At 38.3% G+C, this 21445-nt stretch overlaps 1 protein-coding gene across 1 annotated transcript in view; it reads right to left on the reverse strand.

Moving 5' to 3' along the window:
• Nucleotides 1-21445, reverse strand: part of UBAC2 (UBA domain containing 2) — a 185828-nt gene that overhangs the window by 58202 nt on the left and 106181 nt on the right. The window contains exons 5-6 of the mRNA XM_079779148.1: nt 17693-17816; nt 14027-14074 (exon numbers count right to left, since the gene is read on the reverse strand). Of these exons, the coding sequence (XP_079635274.1) occupies nt 14027-14074; nt 17693-17816 (172 nt within the window). The remainder of the gene's footprint in view (nt 1-14026; nt 14075-17692; nt 17817-21445) is intronic.

Below are 21445 nucleotides of genomic sequence, written 5' to 3' on the forward strand. Positions count from 1 at the left end.
AAAAGGTAGTGTTCACCTGTCTATGCCTCTGGTACCCCAGCAGGACCTCAAGTTGTGAAATAAATGAACTGCTATTGTAAAATGTTTTAGGTACTAACAAAGTATTAAAGTAGAAAGAGCTTAAAGAGTTTAGCTTTCCATAAATATTTGATAATCACACCACCTTACTCAATGAGAAGATGGGATAAGAATAAGAATATTAAATTTTACCTATTATATCTCATTACTACCAAAAGCTTCGAGATAGTATCAATTACCATATACTACCTTACATTTACACATTACTTTTTACTTTCATTTCCATTATTTCATAAACCCTTCTCATAGTGGGAGTTCTGAATGAGAGTTTTCTAGAAACTCAAAGTTTGTGAAAAAAGAGGCTTTAAATATAGACCATCTGCTCCGATTTGCATGTCATGCTAGGAGGAGCTCTCACCAAGGGGGTCTGGCAGGCCTTCAGTGCCGGGAAGCCCACGATCCAGCTGAGAGGCCAGGACAAGGGAAGCAGCAGTGGCAGTGGCCGGTGACAGGCAGGAGTCAGGTTCAGGACGACGAGACACAATGAAAAGGAACAAGTGGCATGTGCCTGGGAAGGCCGGCTAGCCCTGGAATCAGAACATCTAGCAGCAGGGATCAGGAACCCCCCCAGAGGGCGGGCAACCAGGACTAGAAAGTGTCATGCGCCATGTGCAGTTGAAAGCCTGGGCCAAAGAGCCAGGCCACAGCTCTGGGTTAGAGCTAGGCGCTCCCCATAAGCCAACAGGAGAAGCTATAACCTCACAAATCTCACTGAGAATGTAAAACAACAGGGAATTGTTTTCGTTTAGGCCATTAATAAAAGTGGACATCAATTACACACTTACTCCAGATTATCAGTCCTTTTAGACAGGGAATCATGAAATATGGCTCATTACGCAAACAAAGAATTTAATTTGCTGGGTAGAAAACATGCAAAACACCCTTAATTATAGACAGTAAACCTCACTATCCTCTCATCTTGTTCAGTATTAGTGTGAAACCACAGCAAGCAAAGATGAGAAATCATGACCTGACAATGACTCCAGGTGTTTGTTGATCTCTTTCTCCAGCCAAGTGTGGCTGAACAAAAGCCACAGAGCAAACTGCACTGCCAGGGTCCTTGAGTGCCATGGCTCCAGCACTCAAGAAACCTATCATCTAATGGCCTATTAGGACACACACAAGAGGTTGTTTTCCCAAGGGGCAAAGTAATGCCTTCTCAAGACAGGGAGGAGCCAAGAGAATAAATGGCCCCTCACACCTGGACCCTTTTATACAGATTTCATTTTGCACTCAAGTCCTGAGGAAACCAGATCCACTGAGGCCTCATTTATTTATTCAACACATACTTACTGAACATCTTGCATGTGCCAGGTTGTGTTCTAAACACTGGGATGCAGCAGGAGCAAAAGAAAGAAAATCCCTGCTCTTATGGACCTTACATTTTCCTATCACTCTTCTTCACTGGAAATGCTAAGAAAGAAGAAAGGAACATTGGAACATGTAGGCAAACTAGGAATGCCTGAAGTTATTTCTGCCATTTGCGATGAATTTTGAAATGATTCCGTTCATGGCAAACAGAATCATATGGCTTTAGCACTTATTGAAAGAGTCTTACTATCTTGTTCTTTGTCAAGTTCAAAAGTGACTCAGATGAACTCCCTATAGCTCTCTTATCTCTTTCAATAAAATTTGAAGTATCCAATTAAAACACTGGATATCCTTCTGATTCTTGGGTACCTGAGTTGGAATAGGGACAGAAGTTAGAATAATCACACACTATTTTTTCCTAACACATGGTCTTAGAAAGCTGCTGTAAGCTTTCCTTTTTGTAAAATTATATACCAGGAGGATTTGGTTAACTGCATAAAGCAGAAAACTGCAAATAACAGTGGCTTATATACAACAGAAACTTATTTCTCCCTCATGTTAAAAAAAGCTCCAACTACCTTAATTGCATTCCAGGCAGTAGGAAGAAAATAAGGAAGGAGAAAAGAATAAAAGGCTACTACTTTAAGAGGCCTCCCCAGAAGCTCACCAATATGGAAGTTTACAGCTTAATGGATGCCAATATTTAGTGTGATGGCTATACCTAGATGCACAGAAAACTCGGAAATAAGATGACGGTTTTGTTTCTAAGAAAAAACACACAGGGAGACAACTCAAATCTCTAGCATATAGATTAAGCCTTGATTGGGTATTTAAAATATATATATATATATATAATATTGGTGTTTTTACAGAGCGGAAGGGAGAGGGATCGAGAGTTAGAAACATGGATGAGAAACACCGATCAGCTGCCTCCTGCACACCCTCTACTGGATGCCCGCAACCAAGGTACATGCCTTTGACTGGAATAGAACCCGGGACCCTTCAGTCAGCAGGCCGACGCTCTATCCACTGAGCCAAATTGGTTAGGGTTTAATTGGATACTTTTAAATATCTCTTTTATCAAGGAGACGATCCCCCTTTAAAATTATATTCATTTTAATAAGCTGATTCAACAAACTAAAGAGGAAAATATGTTTATGTTGAAACCTGCTTCTTACATTAGACTAAAAAATGATAAACTAAAAATGAATGTGAAGATCTAAAAAAACTTGCATTTATAAGAATAAATTCAGTGGTGAAAAACTCAATGCTTTCTAAGACAAGTATCAAGGCAAGGATGTTCATTTACCATTTTTATTTAACACTGTACTACAGACCTTACCTAGTGCAATAAGGCAAGAAAAATAAAAGGCACAGATTAGAAAGGAAGGAATAAACATATGAACAAAACATTTCCTGATGATGTGGTATGTAGAAAACCCTAAGGAATTCACAGAAAAGCTATCAGAAATAATAAAATTTAGCAAATTACAGGATATAACAGCACTATACAGATAAACTTAATTGTTATATGCTAGCAACAAACAACTGGAACAAAAATTATATAAACAAGTTCCACTTAAAATAGTATCAAGTCCACAAACCCTTTGGAATACATTTAATGAAAGAGTGCCAAAGGTAATTAAGCTCCAATTAAGTTTAAAGCAATTTGTGGTCATATTTTAAAGTCATCACAATGGCAATCCTTCCTAACTGATCTATAGTTTCAATGCAATCGCAAGCAAAGTCTTAACTGTTTTTTTTCCCTTTTCTGAAGAAATTACAAGCTGATTTAAAAATGCACATGGAGCCCTAGCCAGTTTGGCTCAGTGGATAGAGTGTCAGCCTGCGAACTGAAGGGTCCCAGGTTCAATTCTGGCCAAGGCCACATGCCTGGGTTTCGGGCTCGATCCCCAGTGGGGGGCGTGCAGGAGGCAGCCGATCAATGACTCTCTCTCATCATTGATGTTTCTACCTTTCTTTCCCTCTCCCTTCCTCTCTGAAACCAATAAAGAAATATATTTTCAAAAAAATTAAAATGCACATGGAAAGTCAATGTTCCTAAAATAGCTAAACCAGTTCTGAAAGAGAGAAACAAAGTTGGAAGACTTATATACCTGAAGACTTACCATAAAGCAAAAGTATTCACGACAGTATGATACTGGCGTAAGGATAGACATATAAGTCACTAGGATAGAAAAGAAAGTCAAGAAACGGATCCACAGTGATCAACTGACTTTCAACAGAAGTGCCAAGGTAACACAAAGGTGATAAAACAACTGGTTATCGGTATGGAAAAATAAATCTTAACCCTTATCTAACAAGAAGTACTCTCAAATAGGATCTTAAACATAATGTAACAGCTAAAACTATTAAATTCTAGAAGAAAATATAAGATAAAATCTCTGTGATGCTAGATTAGTAAAATTTTCTTAAATAAGACATCAAAAGTACAAACTGTTTAAAAAACTGAAACCCTGAATTAATCAAAATTAAAAACTTTGCTCACTGAAAGACATATTTAAGGAAACAAACAGGCAAGCTGCATGCTGGAATAAAATTTTTACAAAATATATTCAACAAAGGGCTTATATTCAGAATATAAAGAGTTCTTTTAACTCAATCAGAAGACAAATGAAACCCAATGAACAAGTGGGTAGAAGATTTGAACAGGTACCTCACAAGAGAGATATACAAATGATCAGTAGGCACATGAAAACATGCTCAATATCACTAGTCACTAGAAAAATTAAAATCATAAGATACCATTACATGCCAACCAAAGATAAAACAACTGACAATGCCAAGTGTTGGCAAGGATGTGGAGCAATTGGAACTCTCATGTATGGTGGTGGAAATGCAAAATGGTATAATCACTTTGTAAAATAATATGGCAGTACCTTATGATGTTAAACATACATTATCATATGACCTAGCAATTCTTCTCCTAGATAGTTACCCAAGAGAAGGTAAAGCATATGTCTACATAAATATGTGCGTACAGATGTCATAGCAGCCTTATTTAAAAAACTCAAACCTGGAAGTAACCCAAATGTTCATCAACTGGTGAATGGATAAACAAATTGTGGTGCAACCATACCATAAATTAATACTTACAATAACAAGGAATGATGTATTAATAAAACACAGATTAGTCTTAAAAACATCATCTTAAGTGGAAGAAGTAAAACACAAAAGACTTCATACTATAAAATTCCAATTATATGAAATTGTGACATAAGGAAGATCAGGGGTTACGTGGGGAGGGCTGTTGAGTGAGAGGACAGAGAGCAAAAGGAATAAAAAAAATGTTCAGGGTGAGGGGACAGTTTTCTATCCTGATGTGGTAGTGGTTACACAACTGTATACCATTACAAAAATTCATCAAATTGTACCCTTAAAATTTGTGAATTTTATTGTATGTAAATAAAACTTTCGTAAACAGAAAAAATATTTTTTTCCATAAAAAAAGTGAATGTGAAGATCTAGAAAGATATGGACATTTCTAGACACATAAATCTTTTTAAATTCTATAAAAGAGGCAAGATTTTAGCAGATTAAAAACAATCTTTAGCAACAAAAACTTCTGATGCCTTGAAAACATTTCCAGCTAACATAAACTAACATGAGAAGACTTTGATAAGCTATGCTATTGTTTATAAATAACTAGTATACTCCAAATAACATGTATTTATTTTACCACAGTCCTTTCCTATATATTATTATCAAGATAGATCAGAAATATCAACACAATCAGCCCCAAAGAGAAAAAAACATTGGACACTTCCATTTTTAAAAAATCAGTTTAAAGAGATTAGTTCAAGGGTTTCCCTCTCGGTAGGAGAACAATGTGAAGACCCCTGGGGAAATGCGCTATGCTGCAATTTACATGATGATCTACCAGTAACCATCTAAAACTAAAAAGGATGGCTGTTTTCCTGACAACCTCTTCCCTATCTTTATTTCTTTTTCCTTTGACCAACAGCACTACTGAACTAGCTAAATATATTTTAAATTATCCTTTAAACTTTCTCAAAGCCATTCTTTACTTCATTTTCTTATATACGACAATGAGAGAAACACCGATGAGTTTGTTGAAGATAAGGTTTGATCTGAATCTTTAATCCATTAGAAGGAGGACCAGTTAAATATTTTGATGAACTGAGGAGAGAAAGTATAGCTAAAAGTAGAGGCTGCCAATGGGACAAAGTTTTCTTGGATATTGGTTGGCCCACAAAATTCATAGGGAAAGCTGCAGAAAGCTGTCATTGATATGTGTCCTTCAGCACCTCTGCGTGCTTTTAAAATTTCTTCATATCCAGGATCTCGCTCCAGAATCCTGTCTCCATTGATCATCAACAGGGCCTCATCTCACTGATATAGCAAAGGGAAGATCTAAGAACAGCTTTGTACATAAGTGTCTTGAAGTTGAAGCAGACATGGATGAGAGCCTTGAAAAGTGCACTGGACCAGGAGGAGAGCACCTGGCCTTTGGTCCTGGCTCTATCACCTACCAATTGTGCAACCTGGTCTTTAAAATGGGAAGTCCCGGTGCTCCACCTCTGTAGCAATGGAGTCAAGAACCTAGTAAGGCAGCACACGTTGAAAGCATCCTGACAATCACGAAGTATCACAGTGTTTTATAAAACAGAGATTATTTTGATAATATTGAATTTTGAAACTCAACAATTATATACAGAATGTAGACAAATGCCAGACATTGCGCTAGGCACTAGGGATTATAAGAAACTAGAGGCCCGATGCACGAAATTCGTGCACTCGGGGGTGGGGGGATTGTGACGTACCTCAGCCCGGCCTGCGCCCTCTTGCAGTCCAGGACCCCTCGTTCCTTACTGACCGCCTGCAGCGGAGGTGGGAGAGGCTCCTGCCACCGCTGCTGCGTTCTTCACCTGTGAGCCCAGCTTCTGGCTGAGCGGCGCTCCCCCTGTGGGAGGCACTGACCACCAAGGGGCAGCTCCTGCGTTGAGCGTCTGCCCCTGGTGGTCAGTGCACGTCACAGCGGCCAGTTGTTCTGCTGTTCAGTCAATTTGCTTATTAGGGTTTTATTATATAGGACTAGAGGCCCGGTGCATGAAATTCATGCCCAGAGGGGGGTTGTCCCTCAGCCCAGCCTGTACCCTCTCCAATATGGGACCCCTCGAGGGATGTCCGACTGCCCGTTTAGGCCCGATCCCAGTCGGCAGTCGGATCCCTAAACGGGCAGTCGGACATCCTTCTCACAATCCAGGACTGCTGGCTCCCAACTGCTTGCCTGCCTGCCTTCCTGATTGCCCCTAACCGCTTCTGCCTGCCAGCCTGATTACCCCCTAACCACTCTGCTGCCAGCCTGTTTGCCCCCAAATTCCCTCCTCTGCCGGCCTGGGCACCCCTAACTGCCCTCTCCTGCAGGGTTGATCACCTCCAACTGCCCTCCCTTGCAAGCCTGGTCCCTCTCAACTGCCGTCCCTTGCAGGCCGGGTGCCTCCCAACTGCCCTCCCCTGCTGGCCATCTTGTGGTGGCCATCTTGTGTCCACATGGGGGCAGGATCTTTGACCACATGGGGGCAGCTATATTGTGTGTTGCAGTGATGATCAATCTGCATATTACTCTTTTATTAGATAGGATAGAGGCCTGGTACAGGGGTGGGGGCCAGCTGTTTTGCCCTGAAGGGTGTCCCTGATCAGGGTGGGGTTCCCTTGGGGTGTGGGGCGGCCTGAGCAAGGGGGCTGTGGTGGTTTGCAGGCCGGCCACGCCCCCTGGCAACCCAAGTGGAGGCCCTGGTATCTGGAATTTATTTTCCTTCTACAATTGAAACTTTGTAGCCTGGAGCGGAGCCAAGCCTGGGGCTCCCTCCGAGGCCGGCAGCCATTTCTGTTGGGGTTATAATTGAAACTTTGTTGCCTTAAGCGGGTGGGCCTGGCCAGGGTGTGCGGAAAGCTTTGCTTCCCCTGTTGCCGGCGGCAACCCTGGCCTGCTCTCTCAAGCTCCATTCTGCCGCCATTTGTTTGAATTTGTTTACCTTCTATAATTGAAACTTTGTAGCTTGAGTGAAGGCTTAGGCCTGGCAAGGGCAGGTGGAAAGCTTGGCTTCCTCTGTTACCTAGGAAACCTTGCTCTCTGGGGCTGTAGCCATCTTGGTTTGGGTTAATTTGCATACTCGCTCTGATTGGATGGTGGGCGTGGCTTGTGGGGTGTCGGAGGTATGGTCAATTTGCATATTTGTCTATTATTAGATAGGATAATGTCTAATTCCTAAACTGGAGGACAGGGCTTACTCAGAAAAAACTTCAGAGTTGGGACTTAAATGAATATGATTTTTTTTTTCCTAGGAAAAGAAGGGACCTAATGATGAAAGAAGGAATAGAGTTGAAAGAAACTGCATGTGGCTATGCAAAGCTTTCTCTTAACAGCATAGACACTAAAGCTAGGGAATCTGCATTTGAATCGTGTCTCCACTACTTATCATCTTATATTCTTGGCAAATTACTTAAGTTCTCTGTACTGCTGTTTCTTCATCTATAAAATGGGGATAACAATCCCTACATCATCAGCCTTTTGTGAGAACTAATTAAGATAATATTTGTAAAGTGCTTAGAAAAGAGCTATATTAGTTTGCTTTTTCTAGGTTATACTGTATAACAAATTATCCCAAATTTCAGTAGTTTATCACAAAGATTTATTTCTATGGAGGGACCCAGTAGAGGGGAGCATCAAATATTTTGAACAAACAGAAGTATTTGAAAAAATAACATAATCCATCACAAATGCCTGCTATGTAGTGTGTTTGTTAAAGAAAGTAGTTGCACAATGGCACAGAATCCTGTTTACTTGGGAACAGTAAAATGTTCAGGGTCATATCATACAATTATATGTATGATACACAGAGGTGAGAGGTACCGGAAGAGGCCACATTTAGAAAGAATTTGAAAGGAGGCTAGGTTTTTTACTACAGGTTAAAGATATGTTGCAGTAATAAAAGTGTTTATGGCTATATTTTATAAGGCACTTCTGTGCCAGTTTTATCAAGACATTGGTGTAACTTCATTTGTTTTCATTGAACATTTAAAAATCAAAGTCTACTAGTCACTCCCTTCCTTTGTAATCCCTGTCTAATAAAACATTCCTTGTCAGTCCTGGATTGAGTTGCAATTGCCTTGATAAGGCAGAGGACAGGTTTCTCTCAGTAGGCCAGGCTACCTAAGTTCAGGATAGGGGAAGGGGACATAGAGAAGGAAAGGGCGGGTAGACAGAAGGTATGAGTGAATCAATGTTAGGGAGGAGGTACAATGTACCGATAAGCTTTATATATACTATTTTAGTTACAAGAAGGTGAAAGCAATCTCTAAATAGGAATGTCTTCTAATGTCTTCACAAGCTCAACCAACCTCACAACTCTAAACAGCCTTGACTTCCTTCTTCAGCATCTGTCCTCATTTTCAATGAACTGCTAGAAATATTCTCAAACCCTAAAATTCAACCGAAACCCCTGGGCATCAGATGTGTTATCTGACCTGCTACACTGTACCCTTCTTTGGTCAACCTGGAGAAGAAATGTAAGGGAAGAAAGAATAAGTAACAGAAGAAAAGGAAGCATGAAGAGAAGAGAAAGACATGAAAAGCAAGGGAAGACACAGAGGACCTAACATCCCATTCTCATTCACCAAGGGAGCTCCAAAACTTACTCCAAAGTAGTTCAGATTTCCACAGATTATGCTAGTCCTTAATGTGATACCATGACTTGGAAAGCCAAAAAACATGAGGTTCTGTTTGGTGCTTTTTCTTTTACAGGCACCACAGGACAATGTTCTATTTTGTCTGTAAAACTACTGGGCAGGGGTGGGAGGGGAGGGCGGGCGGTAGAGAGAGAGAATAGCAAATCACAGCCTACAAATGAGCCATTCTGACTCCTTCAAAATTGCCCATTTTCCCCTTCTCCTTCTCTGACTTAAAAACCCTAGTAAGACTTCTATAATTTTGTACCATCACCAAGTTTTTTATTTGTAAAGCTTGAAAGATCCCCACTACCTACATAAAAAAATACAAATTCAGACCACATTCAAAGTCCTCTAAGTAATCTGGTATCAATCTATGTTTCTAATTTTATTTGGTAGGACAGATTTTTTTTCTTCACACTAAGGTTGCTTAATCACAAGAAAATAAAAGTCTGGAATATTGTACAAAACAGGTACAAACACAGGAAACGGGCAGAATGTAAAGGGATATATTGAAGGGGAGAAGCCTGGAGTCTGAGAAATATAGGCCTGCTTGTTAATTCACTCAAATAGCTTGAGAGAAAACCGAATGATGAGAAATATGTGAATTGTAAGAAAAGAAAATCTGCAGAAGCAGGCCCTTTCTGTTTTAATCATGCCAGAATCAGCTCAGACTTCAGCTTTTGAGAATTAGGGTACATCCCAGTGGTAATGACTCACTATTATGATTCATAAAAAATGGTAGAAAATGAAGAAGTGCAGACATATGGATGACCCAAAGTCTCACTGCAGAACCACAAACAGAACTTATTTATAAACTTCAATAAGTAAGAAATATTTTCTCAAAGGAAAAAAAGTATTAATGTGTAACAAGATTAGTGACAATGAAATATATAAGAGAGCACCTATATTTTTGAGGGTCTCTCACCAAAGACATTAAGAACAATTAAACATCATGGTGAGAATATGAGGGAAGTAGGTGTATACTAACGTTTTTAAATTTCTTGCTTAAACTGAAATATTTCACTTGGCTGCTACAGCCAAGCTTTCCAATCACAATTTTGCAACGTTTCATGAAAACAGTAGTATTTTAAATATTAAATGTTGGTATTAAAAACCAGAATTGCCAATGAGTGCAACATAAAAACAATGTAACTTAAAAACATGTTGTCAGTGATACATGTGAATAATCTCAAAGTAATCTTTAAGCAAAACTGAATGCCCTTACCCTTTCCTAAAGGAAAGGTAGCAGCTGGAATCTCTGCTGGAGTGACAGCTGTCCTAGGCAAACTAATTTATTACCGCCCCTGGTAAATTAACCACTATTCCCCCCTCTCAACCCAGGAACAAATTTTAGTCCTTTTTCCTTTCTGTGATACCATTGAAGACAGAGTGTTGGATCACATCTAGTAAAATATGACACTGATGCAATTTATCAACCTCCTCCTCTTTTAATCAGTGGGGCATTTTAAAGTTATATATTCAGAAACACTTATGATTATTTAAGAATAACTGACACAAGGAGCAAGAAAAACTAGCTTAACCCAAATAATCCACCAATAACTAAAGAAAATAAGCTTAATTCAAAGCTGGCAGCTTTCCAGAAAACATGAATAAAGTTTTTGGTTTCTATGACAGCAGATAACATATGACTTAGGTTTTACACAAATGTCTTTTTTTTTTTTTTAAAGCTCTTTCTCTAAAAAAAAACAACAAAAACAACAAACCCACATAATTTCCAGATTGAAATAAAATTACTTCCTTAACACAGAGAGTATATTAAGAGAATTATTGGCTATAATGCTAAAAGGAGAAATTCCATCAACAGGTTTTCTAACATTCCCCGCAAACAATGAATACCATCTGAGCATTTCTTTTTAGTAGTAAGAATTTTATTTTATTTTTAGTATTTTATTTAGCGTTAAAACCATAAAAAGGGAAGTCAGTTGATATACATGGGGAGAGGAGAAGTCACATTGAGCAACAGACATCTGGGACAAGCCGAGGCTTTGTGAATCTTAGATTTTGATCCTATAATCAGTGGTGCGTAAACCAAATATTCACAAATAATTTTAATATCCTTTATAATTATCCTTATCTAAAGTATAGCATATTATATTAAATATGTCATAATAAAATGTGTTTTTATGGAAAAAAGTCAGAAATATTAAGTTCAAAACAAGCACTGATATATGGTACATCATGAAGAAAAACTGGATATGATTTTTTTCACTAATATTAATCATTTGAAATAAACATAGTATCATCTGATTATGGTGGAATAATAATCAGATGATACTATGAAGATTTATCAGATTTGTGTTCATGGTGAGAGGTCAATAACATTGGCTGAATTAATTACTGTAAAAAGTGAAAATTAATTTGGCTCAGAAGTGTTTATTAATAGTGGGATTATTTAAGTGCTAAATTTATCTGGAAATTATATTCCAAATACTGTGTAATTCTATATATTCTTCTGAAACAAGGGAATTTTATGTTAAAAATTTGTTAAACTTCTGATTAAAAAAAAAAATTAAAACAGCACTTATTACCTGTTAAGCATGTGTACTGAAAAAAACCTGTGCCTTCACATGTGTATTTTAGATTTTAAAAAGATTAAAAGAGATGCAACTGCCAATTCTAGAGTATTGAATGTCACAAAATGAAACTATCTGAGGTGTCAGCAAGCTCTTAATTTAAAACCAGGAGTCTGAAAACAGAATTAAAAAAAGACAATGAGATATCTTAAAACTGAATCACATAATGAGTTATTAAAGAAGTATTTGGATAATGAGAGCAAATCAATCAATAGTAAATTAACATGATGAAATAGTATACGATATGTTACTTCACAAATTCTTTTTTTTAATTAATTTCTTTATTGATTAAGGTATCACATATTTGTCCTCATCTCCCACTTCACAAATTCTTGAATGTTTTAGAAAAATATCCAAAACAGGAGTGAAACCATCACTGCTAAGAGAAAAAAAATGTATCATGAACAAAACAGTAAATTCTCATGCTGCTTTAATGATGAAAGCAATGAGCTATCTATTTCCACAGGCTAGTTAAGTAGCTGTCTATCATACTAGTAGTTCAAGTGGAATGACATTAGACTAGGGAGAGCCTGGCAATTGTGCCCATGGATTCATTCTGACGCCAGGCTGTCTTTAAGTCACCACAAGTCTTAAGAATACCAGGTGGCTCAGATGGTTCAAAGACCTCACAGTGGAGTTCAGTGCTGTGGTCCTAAAGCAAATCAGGTATCTTATGGAGAGGGAAACAAAGTGACTTCAATACCCAGAATTTTGGCTGGAAACTGGGGAATGAAGGCTTAAATTGTATATGAAAAGAATAAACATAAAGGAATATACATAGCATAAAGGGGAGAAGTGATCAGGCTTAAAGTAATGACACGTAGCCCAAAATACCATTCACCAGGAAACCAGTTATAGTGATAACTCACTTAAAATGAAAATGTCTATAGTAGAATGCATAGTTATTTCCAAAGGTCTCTTTGATGTTTATATATTACTATGAATCCATTTTATAACTTTATTTGATGCTTCCCAGAAAGAAATTAAAACTATATTCCATCCTATCTAATAATAGACAAATATGCAAATTGACCGCACCTTCGCCACGCCCACCAGCCAAGCCACGCCCACCAACCAATCAGGACAAATATGCAAATTACCCCAACAAAGATGGCGGCTAATTTGCATATCAAGACAGCGTAGAAAGAAGCCAAGAGCTGCAGAAGGGAGCAAAGCTTCAGAGAAGCAAGCAAGCGGGGGTGGGGGGGAGGAGAAGGGAGGAGCGGAGGCGGGGCCGGGGGAGAAGGGAGGAGCGGAGGCGGGGCCAGGGGAGAAGGAAGGAGAGTGGGCTGGCAGAGAAGGCGGGGCGGGGGAGAAGGGAGGAGTGGAGGCGGGGCCAGGGGAGAAGGAAGGAGAGCGGGCTGGCGGAGAAGGCGGGGCGGGGGAGAAGGGAGGAGCGGAGGCGGGGCCAGGGGAGAAGGAAGGAGAGTGGGCTGGCGGAGAAGGCGGGGCGGGGGAGAAGGGAGGAGCGGAGGCGGGGCCAGGGGAGAAGGAAGGAGAGTGGGCTGGCGGAGAAGTTAGAAAAGCAGGGGGGCTGGTGGAGAACGTGGAGAACGCGGGGCGGGGGACAAGGGAGGAGAGCAGGCAGGGCTGGGTAGAGTGCAGCAGGAAACCCTATTGCAGGATTTTTCCTGCAACGGGAACGCTAGTATAGTTATAAACTTATAAACATAAATATAAATTTGAGAGTTCAAATTTAAGTCATGGATGAAAAGTAAATTTGAATTTTATGTTCTAGATGTCTCTTTAAATACCTCATAAGTAGAGCTTAAGACAAATGCAGCATGGGGATGGATGAGGTGAAGACATTCTAGCACAAAGAATGAGGACACCACCCCAATCCTCAGGCTCATTCACTTCTCCCTCTCTGGCCGCACACCCCAATGAATCTTTTGTCAGTTCCAATCCACCTGACTTTCCACTTGGCCTTGTTTTTTTTTCCCTTGCATGACAAAGTCTCTTAACAAAACAAGAAGAATGCCTCTTATTATTTTTAGTAAACCCAACTTCTTCATTTTCTTTTTCTGTCATTTCTTTCCTACTATGAGTTCAACTACTAATCTGATTTTAAAATAACACTGACAAGAAACTCAGCTAAAACTTGCATCAAAGTTACCTTGAAAACTAAGACAAATAGGCCTCCTTCACCTCAACTGTCCATGTAATCAGCCATTTTTTATCACTAAGGAAGTAGCATTGAGACAGAACCCAATATGGTTAAAAAATGTTGGAGATAACTGAATATGACCAACAATCTAAATATGACATTTTCCCTAAAGTTTCTTCAGAAAAGAGAGGGAATAGGGAGGGGAAGGAATCACACTTACAAGTCCACTTATGGCTACAATCCAGATGTAGGAACCAGAGGTGAAAAGCTATAAAAGAAAAAAAAGGCAACTAAAAATTAAATTCAACTGCCAGTCACAGCATACTAATGTTTACATAATTAAAATCATAACCATTTATGTTAAGAATTACTTATATATCATAATATAAATAGAAAATTAATAAATATCAATTTCATTATTTAAAAGAAAATAATACATTAATTTTTCTCTTTTTAACCAAGACCTCCACTTTTCATAGCTTAAAATGCATTGGTTGAACCTGACCCACTCCCATGAAAAGAAAAGTAAGTAAAATTCATGCATATTCTCATTTACAAATGTAGATTAGTTAAGTAAAATACCACATATAAAGGAATTATTAGAAATAACAATATAAAAAATAAGCAGTCACATCCAATGCTTGATGTTAAATGACATGCAATATTAGCTCACATAATTTTCTCATTTTAATTTCTCATCACTGCTACTCTAAATTTAGATGTGAAGATCTCAAGTATATAGGTCCATGTTCAATGCTACTCTGTGTAACAGTTGATATTCTCATTCCGGTTCCTCCAAGGAAGAGCAAACTAAGTAGTGATATCCAAGTTAATTAATGGCAAAAGTAACTAGAATTAAACCTCATGAAATCTCTCCCTTTGCTTTCTAAATCATTTACATCCAAGTGTTGTGCTCAGGGTTAAAAAAAAAAGTCGTAAGACATCTTTAAGGATTCCTGCAAGCAAGTAAAGACTTGTAACCTAGTATTTGTTCACATTTAAATCTTTAGCTCAGGAATTTAAGTACTTCTGCTCAGACAGAAAGAGCAGGATACCCAGGTTCATTGCTGAGACTGTGCTGGATGGAAACCTCAAAGTTCTACACATTTATACCAAGATACACGGGGGAAAAAAAGATACATGGAAAAAAAATATACATAGAAAGAAGACAGACACAAAGGTAAACAATGACAAAGCACAAGTCAAAGGCCACAAAGCACAAGTCAAAGGCTTTGCGCTTGCTAGTTTAAGTAGAAATGAATGCTGGTTGCTACTTTAAAATTAACCCCTTGATCTAAAATTTAATCCTTTGATCTACCACGAATTATTTTTCAGTTTAAATGACTGATAATAACAAGGATGAGAATTATTTTATTTAAAAGAAAATATTTTTCTGTAGTTTTCTTCTAAAAAATATAAAGAATAATAAAATAGTTAACACTTTCATAGCAATTTTGTGCCAAGCTGTGATCTTAATGCTTTTCATACATTAAACTTACTGAATCCTCCTAATTACCCTGAGTGGTAAGTTCTATTATTAACTCTATATTACCCATGAGAAAACAGAGAGGTTACATAATTTGCTGAAAGTCAAAGAGCTGGTGGGTGGTGTAGCTGTGAATATATACCCCAGTGGTCTGGCTCAACAGCCCTGTGCTTATGATGGCTCCATGCTACTATGGCTCATACATGAGAAAGATGAATGTATCATTAATTCTGTTAATAAAAAATTATTTCCTTTGGACTCTTAAACCCCTCATTTTATTGCTTTTTTAGTCCCAACTGAGTCTCTGTATGTTTTGACAGTGTGTATGTTTTCTCACTCCTCAACTACAGGTTATCACAATTCACTTCATTTCATCCTCCCCAGTCCCTAGCATACGGCATTACATGACTGCCTCCCAAGCCATTTGATACTTAAATAACTCATCACAAACATTTTTGTACTTCTGATAGTGATTAAAGTCATTCATTCATCAAATGTCTGTGGCTCCAAGAAGCTGTGGTGTGGAAGACAGAAAGGAACAGAAACAAACATGTGCAAAGATTTAGAGGGGAGTGAGGGAGAGAGGAAATAAGAACTTTGAGAATAACGGGTTGATACTCACTTCAAAGGAGGGGTGGGAGTTTATACTGGATAGGCAAGAAGAACCCTGATACCATTCATGTTAAGGACTTCAGAGTTTATCAAAACGCTACTAAAGCATCTACATCTCTACTTTCTGATACCAACTTCTACCTCACCAAAACAAACAAACAAAAAACACACAAAATAATCTCAGAACACCAAAGGTGGTAGCTAGAGAGACATAAATTATTAATTAATAAGAACCAATGGACTTAGTTCTTATTATCTGTTCAGATTACCCTAAACACTCAATACTATTATCTCTAATCTTTCAAATGACCCAGTAAGATAGATATAATCCCCACTTTACATATAGGAAAATGGGGGCTCAGAAAAGGTGATAGACAAAGCAAATAATTATCAGAGCAAGTAATTAAACCAAGTCACTTTGGCTCCAAAGACTTTATACAATGCTCCATTGAATTTCTACTCCATAATTAATAAAACAATGTTTTTCACTCTCAAAGATGGTCTATAACATTAGAGTTGGAAGGAACTATAGAGTCAACATGAGGCTCAGAAGACTTCTATGACTTGACCCAAGTCACAGGCTAGTGAGACACATTAGAACTAGAACTTGGGTTTCCTGCCCCAGGTCCAGGGCTCTCTTCTACCACTGCTTTCTGCCTTCTGATGTAATATCGTAAAAAAGAAAAAACAAAACAAAACAAAACAAAAAAAACACCCCAAAACATGCTACAGCACATCCTAGTAACTGCAGAAATAAGCTACTAGGTTATATGAATATTAGGAAGGATAGGGAGACTGTAACACAATGCAGGTTGAGAGATGAGGAATAAACATATTTCATGAGAAACGGTTGTAAAAGTGATCAAAAGAACACCTACCCCAGATGAGCCATTGATAACACGTGAGAGCAGACTAGAGAAGTTAGAGGAAATGCTAAAGGTTAAAAGGGGAGGGAGGAGGGCATTTTACAGAGACACTACTTTTCGGTTTGATATATGTGGGAAAAGGAATGTTATGAGTATTAAGAGTGGATCAAAAGGCCAAGCTACACATGGTACCACAGAAAATAGAATAATGAAAGTTTTATATCAAAAGCTGTGAGTGCAAGAAAAGTGACAAGTACTAGTATTACAGGTAGAAAACTGAAAATCATAGGTATCAATGGGCCTGGAGCCCAGAAAAAAGTAATCAATATTTTGTGAATACTGATAATAATAACCTTTTTCAATTTAAGTCAAATAATAAATACCCTAATGGTCTTCATATCAAACCATTTAGCAGGTGGTGACATTGCTGTTATGCCTATGCGACACAGAAGTTGTAAAGTTGACAATGCTTATAGCAAAGCCCAAAGCTTGAGTTAGTAAAGCATATCTGGTTTCTTCTTCGGAGCTTTATTTGTGACACCATATTCAATAAATTAATTTTGAGAGTGATTTTCCACTTTCCATCTTTTGACGCTTCTCATTTGTTTCCACTTCATACTATGATTTTGAGAAAGTACTTATACGCAATTGTACAATTAAAATATTTTCCACTGATATGAATTACAGTGAAAGCTCTTATCAGATTCTAAAAGCTATGAAAGTATTCTAGTACCTTATATACCTTGATGTTCTCATTCGGTAACACTTCCTTTGAACATTTGATATAGATCATAAAGCCAAACTTATGGGAAAAAACATTGTTTTCAAGGAGATCAAATGAGAAAAAGACCAAAAAAAAGAAGAAAAAAAGAAAAAAAAAGATCTGGTTAAAGAAATGTGAACATAAAAATGCATACTATACCTGCAGTCCCAATATATAAATCAATGTCTTGTTTGTGATGGACAACGGGCCCAGAATATGTGCCACTTGGACTCTCGGTATGGAGCAGTAAAATGGTACAAACAGAGCAAACACAGGTGCCAAGCTATGCAAACAAATAAAGAAAAATCACTATAGTATAACACTCCATTTAAAAATACCAATGGCTAATATGTATTTGATGTAACACTGCTTAAAATTTTACTTCAGTATGAAAGCATGGTCTTAGATAAACATACACAATTTGCCTTCTATATGGGCATCATATCTGAAATAATTTGCACTGTATATAACATTCTTTAAATTTAATCCTTGTCAACTATCCCAAAACTATTGCAAAAAAGTGGTTTAGCATCTACTAATTAATTGTCAGGCATTGTGAGAAAATGTAAAGTTGGTGCTATGATTCTTCCCATGAATGACTTAAAATCTAATGAAAGAGACAAGAAAAACCAAAAGCAATACACATTATAATGCATCGTGATTAAGTCCAAAAGCCTCACTTCAGACTTTGTCCATATATCACCACAGCACTTGACATCCCTTTCACTCCTGCCCCCTACCTTCCTCAAATTCCTTCCTCATTTTGACTTAAACATTGTTTCTTGCTGGTCTCCCTAAGTTTCTTCTACCACTCTTATACCCTCTCTAGGGTTCCCTTATAGTCTTTTCTTCTTGCTCCAGTCTTTGCTTGTATAATCGCAAGCCTCTATGGCTAGAATTAAGAAAGTGAAGTGAGTCCCAGACTGTCTGCCTGTCCCTTCACCTGGGTTATGAAACTCAATTTGATACCCTCACCTGGACATATTAAAAAGTCACAAGCCACGAGACTTAAAAGTCTTCGCTCTAATCCATCTCTTAACATTAACAGTATTTTCAAAACACAACTCCGATCATGCCACACACCTATTTAAAACACTTTCTTTCACAGACACCCAGTATCCAAAGAGGAAAGTGAAATATTAGCATGAAATAGCAAAGCCCTCCAATTCCAGTGTAGTTTCCCACAAGTGAATCCTCTCTGTTCCCCTAATCTGGCCCCTCCCTCTCATTCTCAGCCCCCACAGGTGCTCCCTGGGCACACTAGGCTCTTTTGACTATTCATTGATTTAGGTTATTCTTTCAACCTAAATGTCCTTCTCACTTTCCAGTTGAGGACACTCAACTCTTTTCAGCGATTTCTCCAGTTCCTCTTGGTGGTGAGTAGCTCTCTTCTTTGCCCTCAAAGCTACCTCAGTTTCACTGTTTCAATGAATCACCTAGGCACCCTGTGAGAGGCAGTGGGCCAGGTACAGGAGCTCCACTTATATCTATGAGTAAAAAGCAGTCGCTGACCTCAAGGAATTAGCTCCAGGACGGCAAACTCACATTCTTACAAGGGCTAGGCAGACAACACGAGTGCGTTTGGACACACACTAGCACCCATTATCCATTAAACACCTGGCTTAATTACTCTGTCCATTTTTTATTTTCCCATTTTTTGGGGTGTGTGGCATCAGTATAACGAACTATTTCTTTACCATAAGAAAATGCAAGAAATAGTCTTCACTTCCACAAAGAAATGTCCTCACTACACTTTCTGTAGAAACACAGGACTCTCTTGGCCTCTTGTACATTATCTCATCATTGATAGAGATAGTATTATTTAATAAAAATCATTCACTGTTCTCTCAATTCTAATGTTAAAAACAAAACAAAAGCAAATGTATACTGCAAATGTGACTAATGGCAGCAGCATCAACAGGCATCTACAACAACAAATGCTGAGAAAACCCCAAGCACTAAACACCCAAGTGCCAGATACTGGGTCAGGTCTGGAGACACAAAGATGCATAAGATGCAGCCTCTCGCAATCTTGTGAGGAGGACGACAGGGATAGGGCAGCAGAGGTATGTAGCCAGCACAACGGATCAGTCATGAATGCCTCACTCATTTGGTCCTCCTTCTAGACTGAGCATACCTCATGGCAGGGAAGGAAATGCATCCCTTGGTCCTCCTAGCATCTGGCTCAGTGCTTAACAGAGCATAGGAACTCATTAAATTAGGGGCAATGAAATTACCCTTATTCTTGAACAGTTGTATGATACAGACTTGAACTATATAGGGTTTTAAAAAAACTACCATTAGATTATTAATTCTGTGAGAAAGCACCATGTTCTATTTAGTGTTGCATCCTTCCCTAGTGCCTAATATAGACCCTCATTATTTGTTGGGTTAAAATAAATGAACAAAGCAATTTAATAAGCAGAGATTTATTTAAACTGTCATTCTCAATTCTACACAAAAGAACTGTTTGGTCCCCCCTCCCCCAATTCAAATCATCTGAACCCAAACACAGTTGACTAAGCAGCTATGCATTCTTTTCATGAAAAAGTATAAATTAGCCATTCCTCCAGTGATTCCCCACCCTTAAGTAAAAGCCAAAGTCAGGACTGCATCCCACCTCAACCCTGATCTTCTACTACTTGGTCTCCCTACCACTCACTCTTGCTTATCCAGCCACATGGGACCAGGGTGCACCTCACTCAAGCAGGACTAGGCGTTCGGTGCCCAGTGCGTGTGCATGTGCTCTCCCCTTCTCCTGGCCCACTTCACACAGATAAGGACATACTTACTCCCCGCCACCCTCCAGGTCTCTACTCGAATAACACATTCTGAGAAAAGCCCTCCCCAACCACCCCATTCCAGACTGCAGCCCCTGCCACACCTCACAGCCCCATCCCCACTGGGCACGCTCTATTTCCCTTTCCCCATAGCACCTGTAACTGGCTACTCTGCTATGTGACTTGTTTCTCATCTGTCTCATTGACTAGAATGGGCTCCACCAGGGCAGGGATTTCTGTCAATTTTTTTCGCTGTTTATCCCCACGATCTAGAACATTGCCTGGCACAAAGTAGTTGCTCAATAAATATTTGCTGAATAAATGAATTTGCCTTTTGCTTAAAAAAAAAAAGAAAAAGCCCCTTTCCTTGTTTTATTGTTCTTAACAGGATTAAAATACATGATTTCATATATATGCTCAAAACATGGCCTGTTGGTCTCTTGGCAATAATAAGAGAACTCTATTTTGGTTACATTTGAGATCTCTCACCACAGAGCATGTTCTTTAAGTTACAGAAATTCTTCTGTTTACATTCAGCAATAAAGTGTAAATAGTGATGTTATAATAAAAAATCTGAAGCAGAGTTCTTGTTTGAAGTTATATTTTAATGTAAACTAAAAAAATATGGATAGGAATTTTAATGACCACAGTTTATGTCTTATATACCAATAGAAGTTTTAAAATTCCTTAGAAGTTATTAATCACTGTGTAGTTTTCAATTATGACTAAATACCAGACCACATACACCCATAATACAGAAGCACACATTTCAGACCATGGTCATATAGGTTGTTTTGTAGAAATTTTCCATTGCTATTTCTATACACACAGACTTCACAAAATATCATGCTATTAGTCATTGGCCAGTTTTTCTTTTCCTTATTTTATGACAACATCTGTTCTTTATACTGTCAACAATGAATTCAACTTGACCTTTTTCACGTTGTGAATAGCTAACTTCTGGAAGCCCTATCTGGCTTAAGCATGTGAGGCTAAAGTATAGAAAAAAGGAAAACAGGTTATAAAGAATCGATTCACTTTTCCACTAATATTTGTTATCTACTATATACTCACAACTATACTCAACAGAACAAACAAACAGTTCAGATCACAAATGTCTACCTTTTCTCTT

The sequence above is a fragment of the Cnephaeus nilssonii genome, assembly GCF_951640355.1.
Source record: "Cnephaeus nilssonii genome assembly, chromosome: 8".
Classification (NCBI taxonomy): Eukaryota; Metazoa; Chordata; class Mammalia; order Chiroptera; family Vespertilionidae; genus Cnephaeus; species Cnephaeus nilssonii.